The 24397-nt window shown below is 45.2% G+C and overlaps 1 protein-coding gene and 1 pseudogene across 2 annotated transcripts in view; both read left to right on the top strand.

Moving 5' to 3' along the window:
* The window catches only part of RAB7A (RAB7A, member RAS oncogene family), a 72232-nt gene extending 52762 nt beyond the window's left edge, over positions 1 to 19470 (top strand). For both annotated transcript variants that reach the window (XM_032335078.1, XM_032335163.1), the window contains 5 exons: positions 886 to 946; positions 2656 to 2782; positions 13302 to 13520; positions 15062 to 15190; positions 19191 to 19470. In XM_032335078.1, coding sequence (XP_032190969.1) covers positions 894 to 946; positions 2656 to 2782; positions 13302 to 13520; positions 15062 to 15190; positions 19191 to 19286 — 624 coding nt within the window. In that variant the 5' untranslated portion in view covers positions 886 to 893 and the 3' untranslated portion in view covers positions 19287 to 19470. The remainder of the gene's footprint in view (positions 1 to 885; positions 947 to 2655; positions 2783 to 13301; positions 13521 to 15061; positions 15191 to 19190) is intronic.
* Positions 5397 to 7633, top strand: LOC116585600 (annotated as a pseudogene).
* Positions 19471 to 24397: the final 4927 nt, after the last annotated feature.

Genomic DNA, 24397 nt, shown 5'->3' with positions numbered 1-24397 from the left:
GGTGGTTAAAAAAGAAACTAAGAGACACCTGAGTGGCTCCATTAAGCATCTGCTTTGGCTCAGGTCATGATCCCAGGGTCTTGGGATCGATTCCCACCCACATCAGCCTTCTTGCCCAGCAGGGAGCCTGCTGCTCCCCGTGTGTGAGCTCGGTTGTGTGCGCGCACACCTGCATGCGCACACACGCGCGCTCGCTGGCTCTCTCTTTCTCTTTTACACACACACACACCCCTTTTAAAAATAAAAATTAGAAGCGCCTGGGTGGGTCAGAGGGTTCAGCCTCTGCCTTCAGCTCAGGGCACGATCTCAGAATCCTGGCATCGAGCCCCCGCGTCGGGCTCTCTGCTCAGTGGGGAGCCTACTTCTCCCTCTCTCCCTGCCTGCCTTTCTGCCTACTTGTGATCTCTCTGTCAAATAAATAAATAAAATCTTTTAACATAAATAATAAATAAAAATGAAACTAAGTAGCTTTTCTAAGACCTAGTTTTGACTGCCTTGTTCTCCCAAACTGTAGAAGAATAACAACAGGCTTTACAGAACCCACTTCCTTACCTACCTTTTTTATTTGTAAACAGTTATTTCCTCAACATCCAAGAGGAGAATATGTTCTTTTAGACTGCTCTGAGAGGCAGGATGAGCCTGTCTCACTATTCTAACCAGCTTGGGGCCAGAGTTCTAATGACTGATACTGCTCTCCATCCAGTCGTCGTGTTCTCCCCCCCCCCCCCCCCCCCCCCCCCCCCCCCCCCCCGCATGGCAGGGAAATAGCCAACGGAAAGGTTCAGGGCTCAATGGTTCTTGGTTGTTTTGATGCCTACACTGGGGGGCGTGGTTTGCCTCCGTATTTCTGTCACTCTCAGAGTGCTTTCTCCTTTCTCCTTTCAGTTTGAAGGATGACCTCTAGGAAGAAAGTGTTGCTGAAGGTTATCATCCTGGGAGATTCTGGGTAAGTGTTTCTCACTGTTTGAACTACTGTGTTGGCTAGGATTAAATGTGACCTCCTTGAAGCTGGTACCCTACGTGCTGACATTTGGCGGTTTCTTCTCTAATAGCAGGGCAGTAGGGCCCTAGGTCTCCTGCTGTTTCAGGCACAGCAGCAATTTGAATGATCTCTTGTTCTGTAACCCTTTCTTCCCTGTTCTTTGGCATGATTTAGGGGAAAGGGTAGCTGTTTAAATTCAAGAATAGTCTCATGGAATTCCCTTTTTCCCCGATTTTTTCCCGAGCTGGTTAGACAAGGGAGTTCTGTTTATGTACATTTGTTGCCACTGACCTCATGCCTACCAGTCTGGGTTTGGGATGTGCTGTGCAGTATCCTCCCACTGCTGTGCCAGATTTGGGCCTATATTCCAAAGAACCTGGGTCTGGAGAACTGGATTCTGATCCTAGATCTGCCACTAAGTCAGCTCTTCTGTAGCTGTTATGGTTCTGTGGAAGACTTTTCAGACTCAGCATCTGAAGTGACCTTTGAAACCTTAGACCAGCTAGAAGCTGTGTATTTTTTTTTTAAATAATAATAATAAATGCAGGTGTGCCGCCTTATCCCAAAGCTCCCTGCCCTTTAAAAAGGCAATGGTTTTTCTACCCTGGTGGTTTTTTTAATTGCCTGAGGAGCCTTTTAGAAGTTAGCATTTTTCCAGACCAGCAGGTTGGGCCTAGTTAGCACTACTTAAATACACACATCTCTCTGTCTCTGTCCCTCCCTTCCCCTCCCTTCCCCTCCCTTACTCCTGATGACTCTGGTGTGCTGTCAGGATTGAAAGGTACTGTTTTAGCCCCAAACTTGCTTGGAAAGAATCACCAGGCCTTTATTTGATTACAGATCTCCTGGCTTTTCCCCCTGAAAATTCAGATCCAGATGGCCTGGGTTGGAGAACACTGCCCTAAGCCATAAATGTACTTCCCTGTCCTCTGCATTTGAAAATGAATGTTCCTTAGTGGGAGAGGAAGCCTAAGCAGGGTCGGGCCTGGTTAGTACTTGGATGGGAGTGGGAGAGGAAGGTGTTCCCGTTGACTCTGAAGGCTTTTGTATTGTCTTCAGCCTGCCCTAACTAATCTCATCACCAAAAGACCCCCTCACCTGTCATCTCTTCCTGAGTTTTCTTACTGAAGAACACCTCTGGAGGAGCTTACTCTGAGGAAATTCTCATTTGGTGTGGAATATTGATTCTTTCTCCACTTTAGATTTTAAACTTCGAAGCAGCAGGTGGCTGACTGGTGTGTATGTCTCCTTGCAGCCGGTGACTTCCTCCTGTGCTATTACTTTCTTGGACTGAGTAGCAACCCCTAAAAGGAGAGACACCCAAGACAGCAGAGATATTTTTGGAATGGTGGAGTGATCTTACTGCTGTAGCTCCTTTTAGAAGGAGAGTATTTGCTGACATCTTTCTGGAAGGAAAAAAGTAATACTAGGTTCTACTGAGTTGCAAGCAGCTTTTCAACATCTGGCCCACATCTGTACCCCATGTTTTCATCCCAGGAGAAAATACAGTCTCGAATGAGTAATGCTGGGCAGTTGGCTGGGGCAGCTCTCTATTGTGATCACAGTTCTTGTTCTCTTTAAGATAGGCCGGTGTCTTCAGAGCTTCAAGTATCAGAATCTGTTTTCTGTCCCTTCCTAGTTGACCTATATTTGTGGTTTTCCTCCAATTTCAGAGTTGGTAAGACATCACTCATGAACCAGTATGTGAACAAGAAGTTCAGTAATCAGTACAAAGCTACAATAGGAGCAGACTTTCTGACAAAGGAGGTGATGGTGGATGACAGACTAGTTACAATGCAGGTAAGCACATGTCTTTGCCGCTTTGCCAGCCAAGCCTTTTTCATTTGGTCTGAAACTTTTGTTCATGCCTAGACATTTTCCTTTCCTTTTCTTCATTTCCCATTACCATATTCATGGATAATTGGCCCCAAGTAGGATTGCCAGGTAAAATACAGGACTTCAAGTATGACCCAGATGTGGCATGAGACATACTAGAAAGTTTTCATTGTTTATTTCAAAGTTCAAATTTAATTAGAGTTCCTTTTTGTTGTTTTTTTGTGTGTTTTGCTGAATTTGCCACCCTACAGGCTCTGTCTTGCTATGTCTCCAAAATGTCTAACTCATTCCTTTCTTAATATCCCTGCATAGTATTTTAGAAACTAGGAGAGACCCAAAGACCCAAAACATCTTTGGGTCTCTCCTAGTTTCTTGCAGTAGCTGTTCATGTAGTTTCCCTATTTTTCTGGCTTCTCTTGTCTTATCTACAGCCACCAAAGTTGTGTTTCTGTTAAGCCAGCTAGCTTTTTTGTGTATCACCATAATCGTTTAAGGTTTTTCCCTGCAACAATTAGGCTAAAATACACATTTCTTCATGTGACCTTTTTGAAAGACTTTTCATTCTGGCTACAACTGTACTTCACTTTTTTGTCTTTTGTCAGTCCTTCTAAACCATGTGCTGCTCTTACAAACCTGTCCTTGAACCTGTCTGCTTCCATCCCAGCTCTTTCGTCCCATCTTTGTCTTCATCCCCAAGTCTCCAGCTTTTGTCCCTGGTTGTCTTCTGAAACTCCAGTCTCCACAGCACTTGTTTCTTCCCGTGTTAAATGAGTTCCCTGGTAGACTAGACCTCTAGAGACAGACGTGATTTTTATTCCACTGTAGTCCTAGCAAACACCAGGCTTGCCCCAAAATGTTTGAATGATCCAGGTGTTATAGGTAGACGTTTTTACAGACATGAACCTAAAGCTGTGACATGCTCCCAGAGGATAAGGACTCTGGATGTTCCTTGACTCACACATCCAGGATGGGGCTGATACAGATTTCATTTCTCACCTCCCCCATGCATACACACCGAGATATTCAAAATATGACTATAGTTTTACCAAGCCAAGCTTGAGAGAGAAAGAAATTTCCAGGTTACAGGAAAGAAGAGGGAACCGAAAGCTAGTGCTAAGCTTGGGGGCTTCTGCCATGATGCTTGTCAAGTTTATAACCAGACTAGAGTTTAATTACTCGCCAGGGGCAGGAGATGTGACTACAAAAGGTTGGGGAGCTAGAACTCCCACTAGCACACTCCCTTGGGGAGACACACACACATTCTCTCTTCATCTTTCTCTCTCTCTCTCTCTCTCACTCTCACTGTGTCTCTCACACTCTCACACTCACCCAGGACTGTGGAAAGTTGTGAAAACGGGATCAAATACCCTCAACCCAAAGAAGTGGCAAAGCTCCTGTATAAAGTATGCCTGAGGCTTTGCCTCTTTGCTTTCTTGTTGGAGACTCTCAGTTCCACTGTGCTCATGTCTAGGTTCTGAGCTTATACTCTACATTCGACAGAAATGTTAAAGACTTTGACATAAACCCATAAATGCCTGTCATTCTTGACAAAAGCAGAGATAAGACCATTCTATAGGAAGACTTGCCACCTCTGGAGAGAAGATGAGGTCATAGCCACATGAGGAAATAATGTACCACAAAAAATGTTCACAATGACTAGAGACTTTTTTAAAAAAGGAATCGAAACCATAATGAAAAAGGATACTATTGTAAAAATGAGGATATAGAGAACTTAGAACTTGAAGAAGTGAAAACGTGGTCATTGCAATAAACCAAATGAACAGTTAACTTGCATATTAAACACAACTGAAGAAAACAGTAAGCTGTGAAAACTGAGCAGATTACCAGAAGACTCAAAATTGCAGAACACCAAAAGCAAAATTTTAAGAGCAACTAGAGAGAAGAAAAATTACTTAAAAAGGAACATTAGAGGAGTTCTTGAGGACATCAGAAGGGAGAAGGAAATGGAATGCCTTCAGGATACTGGCATAAAGTACTACCTGCAGATTTAACATGCGCACCACCCAGACTGAAAGCTGGTTCCTATACCAACAGAACAGCTGTGGAGCCAGGCTGTGGCTTTGACAGCAGTGTGGGCTGATTCCGAAGTCAGAGCCCAGTTCCTCCTGGGTGCAGGGCCCCACATGCCCTACTGAGCTGGAACCCTGCAGCACCGCACTGCTGGAGTGAACACCATCTGGAGAACCACAGTCACTAGACTCTGGAAACAATAGAGGAGAAAACATGTTTCTGAAAGGTTGAAACAAAAGGCTGACCCTCGTACTATTGCAGCCAGCTTGACAGACTTAGAAGGAAATGAAAACCATGATCTCTGGATAGAGGCATCATCTTCCTAGATCTTGAGGAATCCTCATATTTTTTTACAAGCTTTTACCAGTGTGCAATAAGATAATCCAAATAAGAAAACAAGGCAAGGGGCACCTGGGTGGCTCATTCGTTAAGTGTCTGCCTTCGGCTCAGGTCAAGATCTGCAGGTCCTGGGATCGAGCCCCGCATCGGGCTCCCTCCTCGGCGGGAAGCCTGCTTCTCCTCTCGTTCCCTCTGCTTCTGTTCCCTCTCTCACTGTATCTGTCTCTGTCAAATAAATAAAATCTTTAAAAAAAAAAAAAAGAAAGAAAGAAAAACAAGGCAAGAACCAATGGAAAGCTCCCTTATCATTCAGAGTGGTTTTTGTATTTAAAGGAATAAGGCAGTCTTATGTTGTCTGTGGAGAGAGGAAACTAAACAGGTGGTGTAGGTTAATAGAATTTCTAAAAATGAAATACAATAATCAAAAAAAGGGTGGAAATCCAAGAATGTTTTTAGCAGCAGAGAGGACACCCCAGAAGAGGGCTGAAAGGAAGAATGGTAGGAAAGAGAGGTACAGACAGGATTCAGTAGATAGGTCAGACTTCCTTTTAATCTCAAAATAAAGGGAATGAATCAGAGATGGTATTTGCTGATAATTTTCCAGAATAATTACGGCACCAGTCCGCAGATTCAGGAAGCCCAAATTCCAAGATGGGTAAATAACTCGACATACCGTAATGAAATTGCAGTAACAAAAGACAAACTCGAAAGCATCCAGAGGAAGATGATGACCTTAAAAAGGAACAGGAATGAGGCTGACAATTGACTCTCAGCCGTAACAGAGGGTTGGAATATATTCTGAAAGAAACCTTCAACACAGTGTTCTGTCCCTGCTAAAAATATCCTCAAAGGAGATCGTACTTCCTTAGGTTCTGTGGCGAAAATTCTAAATGATGTACTTCAGGCAGAAGGAAAGTATTCCATTTAGAAAGGTCTGAGATAAGATAAACGGAGATAAACTTTATTTGCATGCAAATACTTATTGTTAGAATTACGACCCTAATAGAGTATGTAACTTCCAAACTATCACACAAAACCAGGATTAGACCTATGTAAGTTAATGTGTTGGGGAAGCATAGTGGTTGCTGTGGGGTTTTTTTGTATTTGTTTTTGTTTTCAGTTCCTTATATTGTTCAGGAAGAAGCTAGGAATCAGTATTAAACATTAGATGGTATCAAGTATGCAAGAAAAATGTAAAGGTAACTTACTATGAAGCCATGGTAGTTTAAACAGTGTGATATTGTCAGAGACATGCAGATCAAGGGAACAGAGGGCACATAGGGCACACCTAGCTGGACACTGAGTAAAGAGTCAGCTTCCAAAAGAGTAGGGAAAAGGGGGGGTTACACAGTAAAGGGAGTGGGCCAGTGGTTTTCTGTTTTGGATGGGGAGTAACCAGAGGGTTTAAGACCTGAATGGAACAAGTACAGAATGAAACTTCAGAAATGAAAATAATTTTTTTACCTTAAATGTTTAAAATAGAGAAAGCACAAATCATAAAAGATAAAAGATCGATAATAGACCCCATTAAATTAAACATTTGAATAACAAGATTCCCAGATAAAACCACAGACCAGAAAAAATGTTGATAATGCGTAGTAGTATCCAGTCAACAATCAGCCCTGTGGAAAACTGGACAAAAGACATCACCAGGCAGCTGTCAGAAGAAACTGTTAATGTCCAGGAGTTTGATTTCCGGGAATTACAAATTTAAAAAGGTGACGAGGCAGGGTGGCACTACTGTAGACACAGGGAATACTCCCTGCCTCCCTCCCCAGTGCTATCAAAAAATGCTCTTTGGAAAATTATCCGAGCAGTTGGGTGGCTTAAAGAAATTCCCTGTGGTCCTGTGACTCCAGATATTTCTGGGGTTGGTTGAATAAAGTGGATGTCTGCCCTGACGGGCGGCATCTGAGTGACTGTGCTGTAGGGCTGTGGTGTGCCACCAGGGCCAGGAGAGCTGGTAGAAGGACTACAGCAACCTCATCAGGCCCTCTGGACAGACAGAATTCAGGCAGGTGGTGCCACTGCTCTGAGATCATGAATGTTGGATTTGATCACATGGCGGGATAGCAGCATGCTGGAAAACCAAGGTTGTGCGTGTCATTATATTGAGCCTGACTGTTCAGAGAGACTTCATAAACTTGAAAATTTACATAAAAGCTTGTTGGAAATGGAAATAATTTCATGTGGGTGTTTCACAGACAGGCAGTGTTGCTCTGCACCACTTAAGAAACCTCAAATGTTTGCTGTTAAGTGATCTTCCTGAAATAAGAGAAAAATAAAACCTTGTCCAGGCCTTTGAGATAGCACCAACTTCTCTAGAACTAAAATTAGACTTGAAGTAAAATAGTAATATTCGGTAAGTACCTTATTTCATATGGAAGCAGCCCAGCTGTCCGTCTGTAGGTGAATGGATAAAGAAGATGTGGTACTTATCATAAAAAAAAATGAGATCTTGCTGTTTGTATCGACATGGGTGGACCTAGAGAGTATCATCCCCAGTGAAATAGGTCAGACAGAGACAAATACTATATGGTTTCTCTCATATTTGGAATCTAAAAAAAAAAAGAACAGACAACAACACAAAAACAGACTCATCAGTACAAAGAACAAACTGGTGGTGGCCAGAGGGGTAGGGATGGGAAATGGGAGAAATAGGTGAAAGGGATTAAACTTCTGCTCATAAAATAAGTAAATTATGGATATAGGGGAAAAGTATCCTATTTCAATATAAAGTATCATTTAAAATTACTGATCATAAATAGTAACATATATTTATCATCAGTAGAACTGAAAGGTGGTCATACCACAACATTTTAAAAAAGTAAATATTCAGGGGCGCCTGGGTGGCTCAGTTGGTTAAAGCCTCTGCCTTCGGCTCAGGTCATGATCCCTGGGATCTGGGATCGAGCCCTGCATCAGTCTCTCTGCTCAACAGGGAACCTGCTTCCCATCTCTCTCTCTGCCTGCCTCTCCCCCTACTTGTGATCTCTGTCAAATAAATAAATAAAACCTTCAAAAAAAAAAAATATTCAGACATGACATACTAAAGTTACTGAGTTGAAAGTGAGAATTTATGTACATTTTAAGAAAAATGCAAACCCAGGTAGCCTTTAAATTCTAATATATTCCTCATTTTTTACAAATATCTGTTGATAGAAGAGTTATTTAAACTCATTTAAATGTGCAACACAGGTTTTTATTTTTTTTTAAGATTTTATTTATTTGGGGGGGCGCCTGGGTGGCTCAGTCGTTAAGCATCGGCCTTCGGCTCAGGTCATGATCCCACGGTCCTGGGATCGAGCCCCACATCGGGCTCCCTGCTCAGATCGGAAGCCTGCTTCTCCCTCTCCCATTCCCCCTGCTTGTGTTCCCTCTCTTGCTGTGTCTTTTTCTTTCAAATAAATAAAATTTTTTTTTCTTTTTTTTTTATTACATTTTTTTATTTTTTTATAAACATATAATGTATTTTTATCCCCAGGGGTACAGCTCTGTGAATCGCCAGGTTTACACACTTCACAGCACATACCCTCCCCAATGTCCATAACCCCCCCCTTCCCCTCCCCCCAGTAACCCTCAGTTTGTTTTGCGAGATTAAGAGTCACTTATGGTTCGTCTAATAAAATCTTTTTTTTTTTAATTTTTTTAAAGATTTTATTTATTTATTTGACAGACAGAGATCACAAGTAGGCAGAGAGGCAGGCAGAGAGAAAGAGAGAGGAGGAAGCGGGCTCCCTGCTGAGCAGAGAGCCCGATGTGGGGCTCGATCCCAGGACCCTGAGATCATGACCTGAGCTGACGGCAGAGGCTTAATCCTCTGAGCCACCCAGGTGCCCCTAATAAAATCTTTTTTAAGAAAGATTTTATTTATTTGAAAGAGTGTGCACAGGTCAGGGTGGGGGTGGGGAGGCGGAAAGGAGCAAAGGGAGGAGGAGAAGCAGACTTCCCGCTGCACAGGGAACCTGACTCGGTGCTCAGTCCCAGGACCCCAGAGTCATGACCTGAGCTGAAGACAGACACTTAACCAGCTGAGCCACCCAGGTGCCCCACATTTTAAAGTTAATAAAGCATATTGCTATAAATGTACAGACATGGGGGGGGGGGAAGGCTGACAAAAATCAAGCTTTGACTGGAGTATAGGGAGTAGAATATTCTCAAGCTGATGGTGGGAGTGCATCCGGGCAGACTTATCAGTAGAGACTACCATTTTGTTCTTCCTTGTTGAGTGTGTGCAGTGCTCTGTCTAGGAAGAGAGCCCAGGGAATCTGAGCTCTGGCCATAGGAAGAGAACTCATTGTTGCTGAGATGCCCAGGGAATAGATTGTGTGTATTAAGACAGTGGGATATTATATGGCCCTTCACTTTGGAAAAAAGGCAAGCTGCAAAAAGATGTACAAGATCCTTACTATTATGTAGGCATTTAACTCCTCAGGAGCCATTTATGTCTGGGAGGGAAAGGGAATTCTGTGAGGAAGGGTTAACTCTGTTTCTGTTAAAAAAAAGAAAATGGGCACCTGGGTGGCTCAGTGGGTTAAGCCGCTGCCTTCGGCTCAGGTCATGATCTCAGGGCCCTGGGATCAAGCCCCACATCGGGCTCTCTGCTCAGCAGGGAGCCTGCTTCCCCCTCTCTCTCTCTGCCTGCCTCTCTGCTTACTTGTGATCTTTGCCTGTCAAATAAAAAAAAAAGAAAATCAAACTGATCTTATGGTGGCAGTGTTAGTATTTGTCACATTGGAGTATGGGTAAATAGATACATGGGTATGCTTTGTAGAAAATAAAATACTTTTTTTTTTTTTTTTTAAATGACAGCTAGGGAGAGGGGGAACACAAGCAAAGGGGAGGGGGAGAGGGAGAGGGAGAAACAGGATTCCCGCTGAGCAGGCAGCCTGATCTGGGGCTCGATCCCAGGACCCTGGTATTTTGACCTGAGCTAAAAGCAGACACTTAACAACTGAGCCACCCAGGCATCCCAGAAAATAAGATATTTCTATTAAAGTTCATATTAAAATTTTTAAAAGATTACGGTCATAGGACTGTACTTTTCTAGGTGTGAAGATAAATTAATTTTTGAAAGTTGCTAAGAGGCTACCTGGGTGGCTCAGTCAGTTGAGCATCTACCTTCGGCTCATGATCTCAGGGTCCCGCTTTGGGCTCCCTGCTCGGCGGGAAGCTTGCTTCTCCCTCTACCTCTAACCCTCCCCACCCCCACCCCACTGCTTCTGCACATGTTTTCTCTCTCTCTCATATAAATAAATAGAATCTTTAAAAAAAAAAAAAGTTGTTAAGAATAACCACAGTTTTCAACTTGACTTCTTAGTGCCTTACTCTGTCTTCTCTGTGTATGAGCGTTCCAGGTACCCATTTGGGTCTCTCAAGAGTCCTAGAGTTCTTACGTAATTCTCCTTTTGGGATTCTGTCCTAAACAATCAGAAATACAGAAGAGGCTCTGTAAGTTAACATTCATTACTGAGGTCCTTATAGTTGTGGAAATTTGGCAGCAATATGTTTTTAAAGAACAAGAATAAAATTGCTCACTGAGTTTTGGGCAGCAGTAGAGGTGTGAGCTACTGTCAGCACTGTGGTGTTTCACGTGGGCAGAGAGGCGGATGGGGCAGAGCGCAGTGATGCGTGGTGTAAGGATTTCAGCTACATAAAACCCCGCAGTGTGGATACCTAGAATGACACATGAGCTAATGAAGATGGTCTCTGTGTGGGAGGGTGCCCAGTGTTTCAGGGGGTTTCTGGCTTTGGCTTTATTTACCCAGATGTTTACATAGTAACAGTGTTACTCCTCTCATGGGGGGCGGATTTTTTTTTTTAATTTGTCAAGGTCTAGATTTAAGTTCTGTTTTTTTCCTCCTTTCTCTTTGTAGAAGTGGTTGTCTGTTTCTAGTTTTCTTATTGTATGACCAGGCTCTTGAGGAACTCTTGAGTTCCCCGCTCCATTGATCAGCCTCCCTGTTAATGACGAAGGGTTCCTTTTTCACTGTAGGATGTTGGGAAAGCAGAAAAGCTCAAAGGCAGACACCACCAGCAGTCCCTGTATTGGTTATCCACTGGCAACAGAGATCAAGTTTTGTCTACACATATATGCTTTGTCTGTTGTGTTGGAAGTTGCATGCAGTTCCCCATCGCGATGAGAGGCAGGTAGAATAATTGCCTTTGAGTTTGTTCGTATGGATCTTCACGCTTACATGGAAGTCGTTCTCACTTCCCTCTGGTTCTCTTTGAGTGGCTGCTGCCTTTACCAGTGGCCTGAGCACTCCTGTGCCCCACACGGACATTCATGACAGCCTCCTACCTCTACTCCACAGTCAGGCTGACCTCCTGTGGCTGTCACGGCAAGTCCTAGTTTAGAAAGGTTCTTCCCAGAGTGAAGTGCATGTAGATAGTGTATATAGTGGTTGGGGTTTCCTGGGAACGGAGTGGACTGCCACGGTCAGGCTCTCTGCTCTCGGAGTTGTGGCCAAGAGTCCTGGCAGCCACGTTTTCATGTACTGCTTATGGAGGGTCATGCACATTGGGAGAAAAGGCTGAGGCAGGCTTCTCAGAACTGTCCTCCTCTTAAGAGTAACGCTTGGGCTCTTGACTATTTGACAAAAAGCTGAAATGTGCACTTTTGCTCGGCCCTAACATTGGTGACCACAGTAGTCCCCTTCCAGGCTGTTCTTGGCCAGTCTGTGGGCCAGAGTTTAGCGTGTGTAGTCATAATTGCTTCATTGGACCTTTGTTAGGGGTTCTGAGTGCTGTTTCCAGACCTCCCGTCAGTATTTAAGTTCTGGCTCTGCCCCTGCTTGTGGCAGTGTCATTTGAGCCAGTCAACTGTCTGGATTGGTTTTTAGGACTCCTTTCAGAGACTATTTTGGGAGGTGTTAGGGGATTTAGTAGAAGATCATGAGCTTTGATTACATTGGTAGTTTTAAAGAAAGGCAAATTGCATATTACTGCCCTGTCCTATGTTATTTCTCTTGTGCATGTTTACTTATTCTGATCAGGCATCATAACCTCGTCCTCTGTGGTGCTCTTCCTACTTGAACTGGGAGCGCAGTTTGTGTATGGCCTAGTGACACTGGGTAGGTTCCCCATGTGTTCTGGATCACCTGGAGGGAGGCACCACTGCTTCACAGGGGAGCTCAACCATCCTGCAGAATTTGGTTCTGGGAATGAAACTATAGTGGCCCAGTCCACACTCCAATTTTGGTTTAAACCTGGGCCTTTTGGGGTAGTTGGCTGGTGATTTAGACATAAAGTTGGCATTTATTTGGGTTATAAAGGATGGTCTAAGTTCTTACGTTATTCTGAAGCTCAGTGGGTTCCCTGCAAACAGTGAATAAACCAGTTAAAGACCCATGTCAGCTATAAGTAATGGTTTGCTGCTTCTGAACCAAGCACTTTCTTAAACCTGGTGACTTTCTGGGTGGTGTGGAAACTATTCCTCAGAACACTCATCATCTCTCAGGCTGACCAGGGTGGCCTTGTTAGGGATCTAGGGCAGTAAGGAAATCCACCCTTGCTCTTGAACTTAGCATGGCAATGAACGACTGGAAGTTCTTTGAGCTGGTCAGTAGTACCCGGTTGTTCTTTCGATTAAAAGCTGGCTTTCGCCTCTGATCTAAAGTATGTTTTTGTTGTTTTTCCCCTCATCTTTGTCAAGTGTTTTTGTTTGCTTTATTATTATTGAGTCATGTTATAAATAAAAGTGATTTTTAGCTAAACTTTATATACAGTAAAATATGTAGATTTAAATGTACAGTTCATATGTAATCACCTCCCTATGTATCCATCACCTGCAGAAAGTTCCCAGAGTACCTAGATCTTAAGTTTACATTGTGAATTTTACATAAATGTCTCCTAATTGGACCACCGCCCAGATCAAGATAAAAACGTTCTCTAGCAGGGTTCAGACTTGGGTGCCCGTGCCCCACAGAACATGCGCTCACATGCGCCCTCTGTCTGGGCGGGGTGGGGTACCCAGTGCTGCGCTCTGCTTGCCGAGTGCTGCGGTCTGCGGTCACTTGTCCCTCAGTGGCTCCATGATGCAGCGCGTTTCCTCTGGTGTCCCCCACTCCTAGTGCTGGGCCCCCCAAGGAATAATGTTCTGTCTTCGCAGATCTGGGACACAGCAGGCCAGGAGCGGTTCCAGTCCCTTGGTGTGGCCTTCTACAGAGGCGCAGACTGCTGCGTTCTGGTGTTTGACGTTACTGCCCCCAACACATTCAAAACTCTCGATAGCTGGAGAGATGAGTTTCTCATCCAGGCCAGTCCCCGGGATCCTGAAAATTTCCCCTTCGTTGTGTTGGGAAACAAGATTGACCTCGAAAACAGACAAGTAAGTGCTGAAGATAATGGGAATCTTCTGTGTGGAGGCTTATGAATCTGCCGTCATTTAGGTTGTGGTTCCTGGACCGCCTTTTGAAAGTGGCAGCTAAGTTTTAGATTACAGGTACTGTTTTAGCTTTGATTGGTAAAAAGCCATGCTGCCTAAGGACCAGTCCCCAGTATATCTGTGTGTATGTGTGTGGCCCCAGAGTGGGGTAGAGGGGAGGGATAACTAGCTAGTTACCTGCCCAGCCCTTGGGCCTTGCTTCCTAATCTGCTCAAGGCCTACCATTTTGCTTTCCCCTGTGGCAAAACAGGGACAGTGAATGTTTGCGGTGGTATTCCTTTTGAAATTATGCCAACACAGTACCAAGTGCATTTTGTGGAGTTGCCTGTGCTGGCCATTGTTTCGGTTGCCATGAAATAATTTGACTTCAGGCTGGTTGCAGTGTGCGTTTTGGCCTTTTGGATTTAAAGGCAGAGTTCCATTTAAAGCCTGGCTCATGCACTTTTTAGTTGGGAATATTTCTTGGAGTCTGAATCTTGACTTACGTAACAAGAACACTCTGGGATCAGATGACAGTGTACCCAAAAGCCCTGGCACCTAGAGGAGCTTGGGGAATGGTGGCTTTCTGGTTGGCCTGTTGCTGTTTTCTCCTCCTGTGAAAGGCACTGGCTTCTAAGGTGACTTGTGGTTTGCTGGGCTCTGTGCGAAGCCCAGGTGGCTCCAGAAAAGTACATGTGGGAACGTGAACTGGTCTTCCGGTCAGCTACCTTTTGAGGACCAGGACCCAGGAAACTCGGTTTAAGTGCCCATGCTGTCTCAGGCCAGCTGTGACTTCGGGCCATTGTCTCTGCCCTGTGAGCCTCCGTTCTCCTTCTGCACTCAAAAGGGGGGAATTAGATTTTGTCCTTCTCAAGTGCTCCTGCACTTCAGGGGCCTGCCTGGATCTCCGTGTGTGTAGAAGATTGCACTTTGGGCTTTGAGTAAAATTGCTCTGGTTTACTTTGAAATAGCATTTCTCTTGGGATTGGGAGCATGGACTCTTATTTATAGCTCGGTTTATTTCTGGCCATTGATCTCTTTTCCTCCCTTTCCTAGGTGACAATCCTCTCGTTCCTGAAAGTGGGCTGGGGTGGGGAAGGAATTCGGGTAGGAGAGGCAAGGGTGTCAGTGAGAGCTCCGAATTCTGTGGCACAGGTGATGGAACCCTAGCAGTAATGGCAAGGGACTGCAAACCTTAAGACCAAGCTGCCAGGCATCTCCTGGGCTGGGACCTCTGAGGTCCCAAGAGGAACAGTTCTGTACTTCCTAGGCCAGCTAGCTCCTTTCATCATCTGCCTAGAAGTGCAGCTAAGGGTCAGAAACTAGGGATTATAGAATGGGCTTAGGTGTGAGGCCTAGCTGTGCTACACAAAGCCTGCAGTGTGACCGTGGACAGGTCTGCCGCCCCCTTCCTCAGACCCCTGCCACCCTCATCCAGTCTGCTCCTTTCACCTGTGCTAGCGGCTTCTCTCAGGAGCACACTTACACCCTGTTTCCTCTTCCAGGTGGCCACAAAGCGGGCACAGGCCTGGTGCTACAGCAAAAACAACATTCCCTACTTCGAGACCAGTGCCAAGGAGGCCATCAATGTGGAGCAGGCGTTCCAGACAATTGCACGGAATGCACTTAAACAGGTGGGTCTCTCGCAGCTGTCTGGCTCCCTCTGGTGACTGACCATCGGCCTAGCCCCTGCCTGGCTTTCTTGTCCTTAATCTTCCTTAGCTCTTTCTTCTGTGTAGCCGGAAAAACCCATGTGTTTTATCTAGGAAGGTCATGAGGCATTTCGCTAAAGCTTCCAGAAAATTCCACTTGCTTGTAAATAACCTCTACAGTGCAAGGGCAGCGAAGATGCACTGAGGCCACCCTTATTTGGGGACGTCCTTGTTCCCCTTGCGTGCTATCCGATGAGACCTCTAGGAGCCCTCGGTCAGATGGCTCCCTCTACTGAAGGAGGGGACAGACCCATCATTAGATCCAGTTCGGTTTTTGTTTTGTTTTCCTCATCTCTGAGCTTGCATACCCTCCTCTGTCAGATGATACTTGCCGCAGGATGGTTGTGAGGCTGGAATGAGACAGGCTCATTCCTGGCGTTCTCCTGAGTGGGTGTGTTCGATCACCAGAAGTTCTAGGAATTGTATTCCTTGAGTGAGGTTTTCTTTCTCATTTATGTTGTTTACTCACCTGTTTTTGTTGGCATGAGGGAGTGGAATGCTCTGTTGATTCAGCAGCTCTTCGGGGCCAGTGAGTTAAGACAGATCATGAGGTACCATCCATGCTCTGTGATGTCAGACTCGGGAGCGGGTGAGTGTCAGAGGTGAGACGCACGCCAGAAGATGTGGAGAGCATCTTGACGAGGCATATGGTGGCTATAAAGGGCAAGGCAGTTCTGCGAGCTCCAGGAAACTGGGTTTATAGAAAGCACTGATTCTCAGCAGGCCAGGGCATCTGGACTGCTGGGCAGGGAACTAACTTGGTTGTTCCAAGGGCTGGACTGAGTGTTCTGTGATGAAAGGAATTGATGCACCCAAAACGCTCGGAGCCCCTGGTGAGCGCCCCTCATGCTAACAGGATGTAGGCCTGAGGTGTTTGCCACTTGCTCTCCCCCTTCCTTTAACCCACCCTCACACCTAGGTGTGAATATTGCTGTCCCAGTAGCCTTATTAGAATGCTTTTTTGTTCCTACACACTAGCCTCTCAAGAGTAAGATCGTTAGATTGAAAGGTATATGTGCTTTCAAAAGATGGTGCCAGATTGCTTTCCTCGAGGACGGTAGTACTTCAGTCCTTTCTCTTCCCTGCTGAGCAGCAAGTGGCCAGCGCCATCTGGAACTCTGCTGCCTCGCTGCCTGTCACTGGGCCCCTGCTGCACACCGTCAGCACCTGGCACTGGCTCGGGTGCCCATCGCTCCCGTGAGCGGGAATTACCTTGACCGGTATTGCAAGTGACTTTTCCAACTCTGTTGTCTCCCTGGGGCATAGAAAAAAGTAATTTTTGTTAGGTATGTCATTTTAAATGTCTGGATTTCCCGCGTCTAGATTATTGTCTAATTCAATTGAACTTATTTTGCTTATGGCAGGAAATTAGGGACTCACGTTTTTCTTTTAGCAGAGTAGTCAGTTGTTTCAAATATTAGTAGCAGATTGTTAGATAAACCACTTTCCCCCGTAGATTGAAGCATTACCTTTGTGCACCAAATGCTTGTGTATATTGGGATCTTTTTCTGGTCTGCCCAGTTTGTTCGGCAGCGTGCATGTTCCTTGCCTGGACTGTTGTGATTTGACTGCCATTACAGTGTAGTATCCCCTCTGCTAGGCAAGTCTCCGTCCATGACAGGTGACTAGTGACTGACAAAAAAACATTTTTGGGGTTTTTTTTCCTTGGCTATTTTGGTGCATTTTCTATTTAGACTGAGAATTTTATTGCAGTTCCACCTTCTTTCCTCACCCTTCCCAAATACAAAATCTTACTGAGATTCTGTTTGTGATTCTGCATTAGAGCTGTCTTACTAGTGTGCTTTGGGTTCCATTACAAAGTACTGCAGACTGGGTAGCAGAACAGCAGGCTTTATGTTCCCTCTGTTCTGGAGGCCAGAAGCTTAAAATCAAGGTGCCAGCAAATTCAGTTGCTGCTAAGGCTCTCTCACCGGTTTTTGCAGACTGCCGTCTTTCTCCTTGTGTCCTCTGGTGTGTGGCTTTTCCTCTGTGCTGACAGCGAGAGCAAGCCCGAGCAAGTGGGGAAACACATGCACTCCCCGTGTCTCTTCTTAGAAGGACACACTCACCTCTCACGTCAGGACCCCAGCCTTAATGACCCCATCGCACCTCATTACTTTCTTCCTCGTGAGACTCCCACCCTGGGGATTAGGGTTTCAACGTAGAAATTTTGGAGAGACACAGACATTCAGTCCATAGCAGCTATTATTTTAGGTCTTGTGTGCTGTCCTTCGGTAAAACTAGCATTTTTCACATCCTTTGCCTTTCATATTAAATATACTCCTAGGTGCTGGTGGGAATGCGAAATGATGCACCCACTTTAGAAAGCAGTCTGACAGTTCCTCAAAAAGTTAAACGTGTCATCCTGTGACCCAGCAGTTCCGCTCCTAGGTGCATACCCAGGAGAAACAAAAACTGTCCACACACAGTCTCGTACATGAGTATTTGTTTTGTTTTGTTTTGTTTTTAAAGATTTTATTTATTTATTTGACAGAGAGAAATCACAAGTAGATGGAGAGGCAGGCAGAGAGAGAGGGAAGCAGGCTCCCTGCTGAGCAGAGAGCCCGATGCGGGACTCGATCCCAGGACCCTGAGATCATGACCTGAGCCGAAGGCAGCGGCTTAACCCACTGAGCCACCCAAGTGCCCCTCGTACATGAGTATTTGTAATAGCATTACTCATAATAGCCAAAAGGCAGAAACAAACAAGTGTCCATCAAATGAAATATCCAAGATAGGCCAGTCTATTAAGACAGAAGATGTCTGTGGTTGCCAAGGCTTGAGAGAGTGTGACTGCCAATAGGGGCAGGGTTTCCGTGGAGTGAAGAAAATCTGTGGAATCAGTGGTGATAGTTGCTCAACTTTGTGAATACACTAAAAACCACTGAATTGTACGCTCCGTGGTCTGGCTCAGTAGACCTTCTTCCCATGTGTATTCCTTGGAGGTTTTTACTTTTATAGAACAATTCCTGTCACTTAGGTTCTCAGTGTTTAAGTGACAAATTGTTTTCTTATACCAGGAAGTGGACAGCTGCTGTGCACTGGACCCATGTTATTTCAGCAAAAAGTCCCACTAAACTGACCACGGTCCATCCCCTGTGACCTCTCACCACGGTTGCTGATACAATTCATCCATAGCTGGTTTCTGAGTATGCGGCGTTTAGAGGCAAAACCCTCCTAAGCCTTTGGAAGAAAAGGAAAATGGAGGGGTGCCTGGGTGGCTCAGTCATTAAGCGTCTGCCTTCAGCTCAGGTCATGATCTCAGGGTCCTGGGATCGAGCCCCACAGCGGGCTCCCTGCTCAGCAGGAAGCCTGCTTCTCCCACTCCCCCTACTTGTGTTCCCTCTTGCTCGCTATCTCTCTCTGTCAAATAAATAGAGAAGAAAAAGAAAGTGGACCGTTAGTCCAGAAAAATGAATGGCAAACGGGACTAGAGGAATGTTTTGGGACTGAAAGGGCAGGTAGCACTCATGCTCCAGCCCACACTTGCCTTGTGGAAGTGCTGAGAGCTGCCAAAATCCAGCCCGTGTTGAAGTCTGACTTCGGAGTGTTGGTGGTGGTACACTACGGAGCGCTCAGAAAGCATCTGTGAGCTGGCTATGGTCCCCAAGCCACCAGATTTCCATCGTGACGGTGGAGAGCGTGAGTCAGCTGTGTCCTGACTGCTCAGCGCCGATCGCTGCTCTTCCCGCTCGGTTTCTCTCTTCACATTGTCGCAGGGTTGTCATAAAATCTGTCTTGCCCTTGCTCGGCCCTTGAGAGTTGAGCACCTTCTGCCAGAGCCCTCCCTTCAGCGCTATGTCTGTGCCCCAGCCCCCTGCCCACCGAGAGCCGTGGGAGAGCACCACTGAGGCTGCCGCAGAGCTCGGAGCTTCCCCATACCCTAAGTAACAGACCTCTCTCCCGCTCTCTCTCTGTGCAGGAAACAGAGGTGGAGCTGTACAATGAATTCCCCGAGCCCATCAAACTGGACAAGAACGACCGGGCTAAGGCCTCGGCGGAGAGCTGCAGTTGCTGAAGGGGCAGTGAGAGCAGAGCGCAGAGTCCTTCACAAACAAAGAACACACTTAGGCCTTCCAACACAAGCCCCCTGTCCTCTTCCAAACAAAACATAAAGTCATCTCTCGAATCCAGCTGCCAAAAGAAACCCCATCAAACACACCCTTACACACACACACACACACACACACACAGCCCTGACACAAGCAGACAGACTCCAGCCCAGGCCCGTGATGACTCCATCGGGGTCTGCCCACCCACCACATCAGCCCTCGTATGGCAGCGGGACAGGCAAGCCGTAGAAATCGTTCTGGTGTGGAGTCGGCATCGAAAGCTTATTCTTTTCGTCCACTGGGGAGAGAGAACTGTTTACAGTTAATCTGTGTCTAATTAGTTATCTGATTTTTTTAACGGTCTTGTGGTCTTTTTACCCTCCACCCCAACCCCCCCCTCCTGTGAAGGCTACCACTTGGGAAGGCTGGTGCCCCATGCTTCATTACAGGCTCACACCCAGTCTGATCAGACTGAGTTTTGTATGTATCTGTTAATGCTTGTTACTTTTAACTAATCAGATCTTTTTACAGTATCCATTTATTATGTAATGCTTCTTAGAAAAGAATCTTATAGTACATGTTAATATATGCAACCAATTAAAAATGTATAAATTAGTGTAAGAAATTCTTGGATTATGTGTTTAAGTCCTGTAATGCAGGTGTGTAGGATGGAGGGTTGAACCCTGTCTGGATTGCAGAGTGTTAGCTACTCAGAATTCAGAAATCCAGCTAGAGGCAGTATTCTGTACAGTAGACACAAGAATTATGTACGCCTTTTATCAAAGACTTAAGAGCCAAAAAGCTTTTCATCTCTCCAGGGGGAAAACTGTCTAGTTCCCTTCTGTGTCTAAATTTTCCAAAAGGTTGATTTGCATAATACAGTGATGTGTGCAATGGATAAATGGCCATTGTTTCAGAAATTAAAATTCTCATTTTTTCCTCCCCCTGCCCCCCCCATACTTGGAAACTCCCCTATTAGGTCAGCATCCTACTGATAAGAGGAAAAGGAAAAATCCTAACAGATCTGTCCTAGTGATTTTACCTTTGTTCTAGAAGGCACTCCTTTCAGGGTTGTGGTATCCTTAGGTTAGCAAACCTTTTTCTCCTTTTCCCCACCAACTCCCAGTATTGCCCACTATTCATTAACCTGTTTCTTTGGTATGGAACCCTGGCAGTTCTGCCCCCTCCCTAGGATCTGCCCCTGCATTGTAGCTTGCTTAACGGAGCACTTCCCCTTTTTCCAAAGGTCTACATTCTAGGGTGTGGGCCAAGTTCTTCTGTAAAGAGATGAACGTGATGCCAATAAAATGTAACAAGAACAAAGATCATCTGCCTTTGCCCTGTCTTTTTTCCTTCTTCTGGACCCTTGGCTCAGTAGAGACCATGTTATTAGCTAATCCTGGCCAGTGCTTTATCAAGCCGAAGAGCCCTCCGTAACTGGGCACATGGGGTGCCCTTGAGGCAGAAAGACCGTGTCACGTCCAGCCCTGCAGTGCCTGTCCCTAGTTTTTGGTTTTGGTTTTTTGATCACAGTGATGGGATGTGGGGACCCTGAATGGAGAAAACACTGTCCCTATAGAGGACCAACTGTGAACTGCGTATGAGCACTAACTTAGCCTTCGTGCTCTTATGTTTTACAGTTGCTGACACTTAGATACCATAGTTCTAGATTTCTGATTTCTCACAGAAGAGGGGGTGGCAGTAGGGTGCCCTGCATCCCAGTATTATAGCTGGGACTGAATGTATGCCATCTAGAACCAAATTTATAGAATAGTAGTGCTTCAGTCAGAGACGTGGTGTAGGTATTGCTTCTAGAAATGCCCCCATGACTAAGCTCTTGGATTCTACTTCGCTCCGCTTTTCTACATTTCCACTGCTCCGGTTCCTTAGTGGGTTCCTTTCCTCATGCCTGCTCTTGGCTCCCATTTGTGTGTTACCAGTAGCATTTTTAGAAGCTCCCAACTGGGGTGCCTGGGTGGCTCAGTCGGTAAAGCACCCTACTTGATTTCAGCTCACGTCATGATCTCACGTCGTGAGATCAAGCCCTACATCAGGCTGTGCGCTGGGCAGAAGTCCACTTGGACATTCTCTTCCTCCGTCCCTTCCCCCCCCCCCTCGCTGTTGCTCTCAAATAAAGAAATCTTTAAACAAAAACAGAAGCTCACAATTACAATTCCACCATGGCTAGTACCTCATGGCCTAGATCTCTGGTTTATGGACATGTGTGACCCTCACTTCTACAAACCAAACTCCTTCTCCACGATCATATCCTCTGGTCCTAACCTTAAATCTGACATGGAAGTGGACCTTGACCTCTGTTCACAACCATCAGTCTAAAACTGATAACCATCCTGACGCTGAGATAACCACTTACAGTAAGAGCTGATGGCTAAGGGGTGCCTGAGCTGACTGCTGAGTGCCCAGCTCTTGGTTTCGCCTTAGATCGGTATATGCAGATCCTGCTCAGGAGGGAGCCTGCTTCTCCCTCTCCCTCTGCTGCTCCTCCACTGCGTATGTGCTCTTACTCTTGCTCTCACAAATATTTTTAAAAAGTGAATTATAAATGGAGACAAATGTGTGTTGCTGTTTCCATTCATCTCAGTTTGCGCTAACAAGTTACTTTTGAGAAGAAGGGGAATGAATTTGTTAACACTAATACCGATCTGTTTAAATAGTATCCCTTAGGGACGCCTGGGTGGCTCCTTGGTTAAGTTGACTGCCTTCGGCTCCGGTCATGATCCCGAGGTCCTGGGATCAAGTCCTGCCTCGAGCTTCCCACTCAGTGGGGAGCCTGCTTCTCTCTCTGCCTTTGCTGCCTGCTGCTCCCCTGTTTGTGTTCTCTCTCTGATGAAATCATAGAATTTGATCAGTTGATCACATTTGAATCAATTGATGTAGAAAAAGCATTTGAGAAATATTTAAGAATTGAAGAAATAATGAAGAAAATATTTATACATCTGACAATGGATTAATATCCTATATATATATATATACACATACATAGAGAGAGCTTGCTCGCATATAACTCAATAGCGAAAAATTTTTTAAATGGGCAGAGGAGCCGAATAGACTTTTTCCAAAGATAGATGGCTTATAGCTAGGAGAAAAGGTGCTCACCAATACTCATCATGAGGGAAATGCAAATCAAAACCGCAGTGAGATACCACTAGTCAGAATGGCTAAAACCAAAAAGCTGACAAATAACAAGTGTTGGTGAGGATGTGGAGAAAAGGGAACCCTTGGGTAGCCACTAGGGAAAATACTGTGGAGGTTCCTCAAGAAATTAAAAAACAGAACTGCCACACGATCTAGCAGTCCCCCATCTGGGTATTTATCCAAAGGAAACGAAAATACAAGGTCAAAAGACATGCACCCCAACGTTCACTGCAGCAGCATTTATGATCGTCCAGACATGGACGCAACCTAAGTGTCCATCAATGGATAAATGGATAGGATGTGGTCCCTGTGTGTGTGTGTGTGTGTGTGTGTGTGTGTGTGTGTGTGTGTACACAGCTGCAAAAAGGGAAATTTTGTCATTCGTGACAGCATAGGTAGACCTTGAAGGCATTGTGCTAAGTATAAGTCAGAAGAAGACAATATCATATAATCTCACTTACATGTGGAATCTTTAAAAAAACCAAAAAAAAACCAAACTCTTAAAACTGAACACATTGGTAGTTGGCAGAGGCAGGCAGTGGGTGAAATAAGTGAAGGTGGTCAAATGTACATTCTTCCAGTTAGAAGCCTGTGATGTAACTGATGGACAGCATGGTGACGGTAGCTAATACTGTATTACACATTTGAAGGTTGCAAAAGAGTAAATCTTAAGTTTTCATCACCGGGTACCTGCGTCACTTGGTTGGTTGAACATCTGCCTTTGACTCCGGTGATGATTCCAGGGTCCTGGGATTGAGCACCACCATATGGGGCTCCCTGCTCAGCAGGGAGTCTGCTTGTCCCTCTCCCTCTGCCCTTCCCCCACCCTGCATCAGAAGAAAAAAATTTATAATTGTGTCAATGGATGTTAACTAGATCTACTGTGATCATTTTGCAGTATATACAAATACCAAACCGTTATGCTGTACACCTGAAACTGACAAAACATGTCAATCATAGCTCAAAATAAAAAAGTTCAACATCATACCATTTCATGATAAGAACACTGAATAAGCTAGCATTGATGGAAACTTTTTTTTACATAACAAGGGCCATATATGAAAGCCCAACAGCAAACATCATACTCAGTGGTGAAAGCCTTAAAGCTTTTTCCCTAAAATTAGGAACAAAACAAGGATGCTCACTTTATTCAACATAGTACTGGAGGTTCTATGTAGAATAATTAGGCAAGAAAAAGAAGTAAAAGATTTCCCCCCCAAAAAAGGATTTTATTATTTATTTGACACAGAGAGAGAAAGAGTCATCACAAGTGAGTGGCAGGGGGAAAGGGAGAAGCAGGCTTCTGGCTGAGCAGGGGGCCCGAAGTGGGGCTCAGTCCCAGGAGTCTGGGATCATGACCTGAGCCAAAGGCAGATGCTGAACAACTGAGCCACCCAGGCACCCCAGAAGTAAAGACTACCAAATTGGAAAGGAAGAAATGTAGTATCTCTGACAGGTGACACAATCTTACACATAGAAAACCTTGAAATGTATACAGTGTTAGAAGTAACAGACTTAACGACATTGCAAAACAAAATCAATACACAAAAATTAAGTTGCGTTTTTTTTTTTCTTTAAGATTTTGACAGAGATACTGAGCGAGGACACAAGTAGGCATAGCAGCAGGCAGAGAGAGAAGCAGGCGTCCCACTAGTAAGGAGCCTGATGCCCTGGCTTGATCCCATGACTTGAGCCAAAGAAAGATGCTTACCAACTGAGCCACCCAGTTGCATTTCTATACACTAATAATGAACAATTCAAAAAGCAAATTTAAGAAATTCCATTTACAATAGTATCAGTAAGAAATATTAAAGATTTTATTTGTCAGAGAGAGAAAGAGTGCGCGAGCACACAGGCAGAGTGGCAGGCAGAGATGGAGAGAGAAGCAGGCTCCCTGCCGGGCAAGGAGCCGATGCGGGAC

The sequence above is a fragment of the Mustela erminea genome, chromosome 1 (genome assembly GCF_009829155.1).
Source record: "Mustela erminea isolate mMusErm1 chromosome 1, mMusErm1.Pri, whole genome shotgun sequence".
NCBI lineage: Eukaryota > Metazoa > Chordata > Mammalia > Carnivora > Mustelidae > Mustela > Mustela erminea.
Note: the sequence above shows the minus strand (reverse complement) of the source record. Positions and strands in the feature narration are given on the sequence as shown.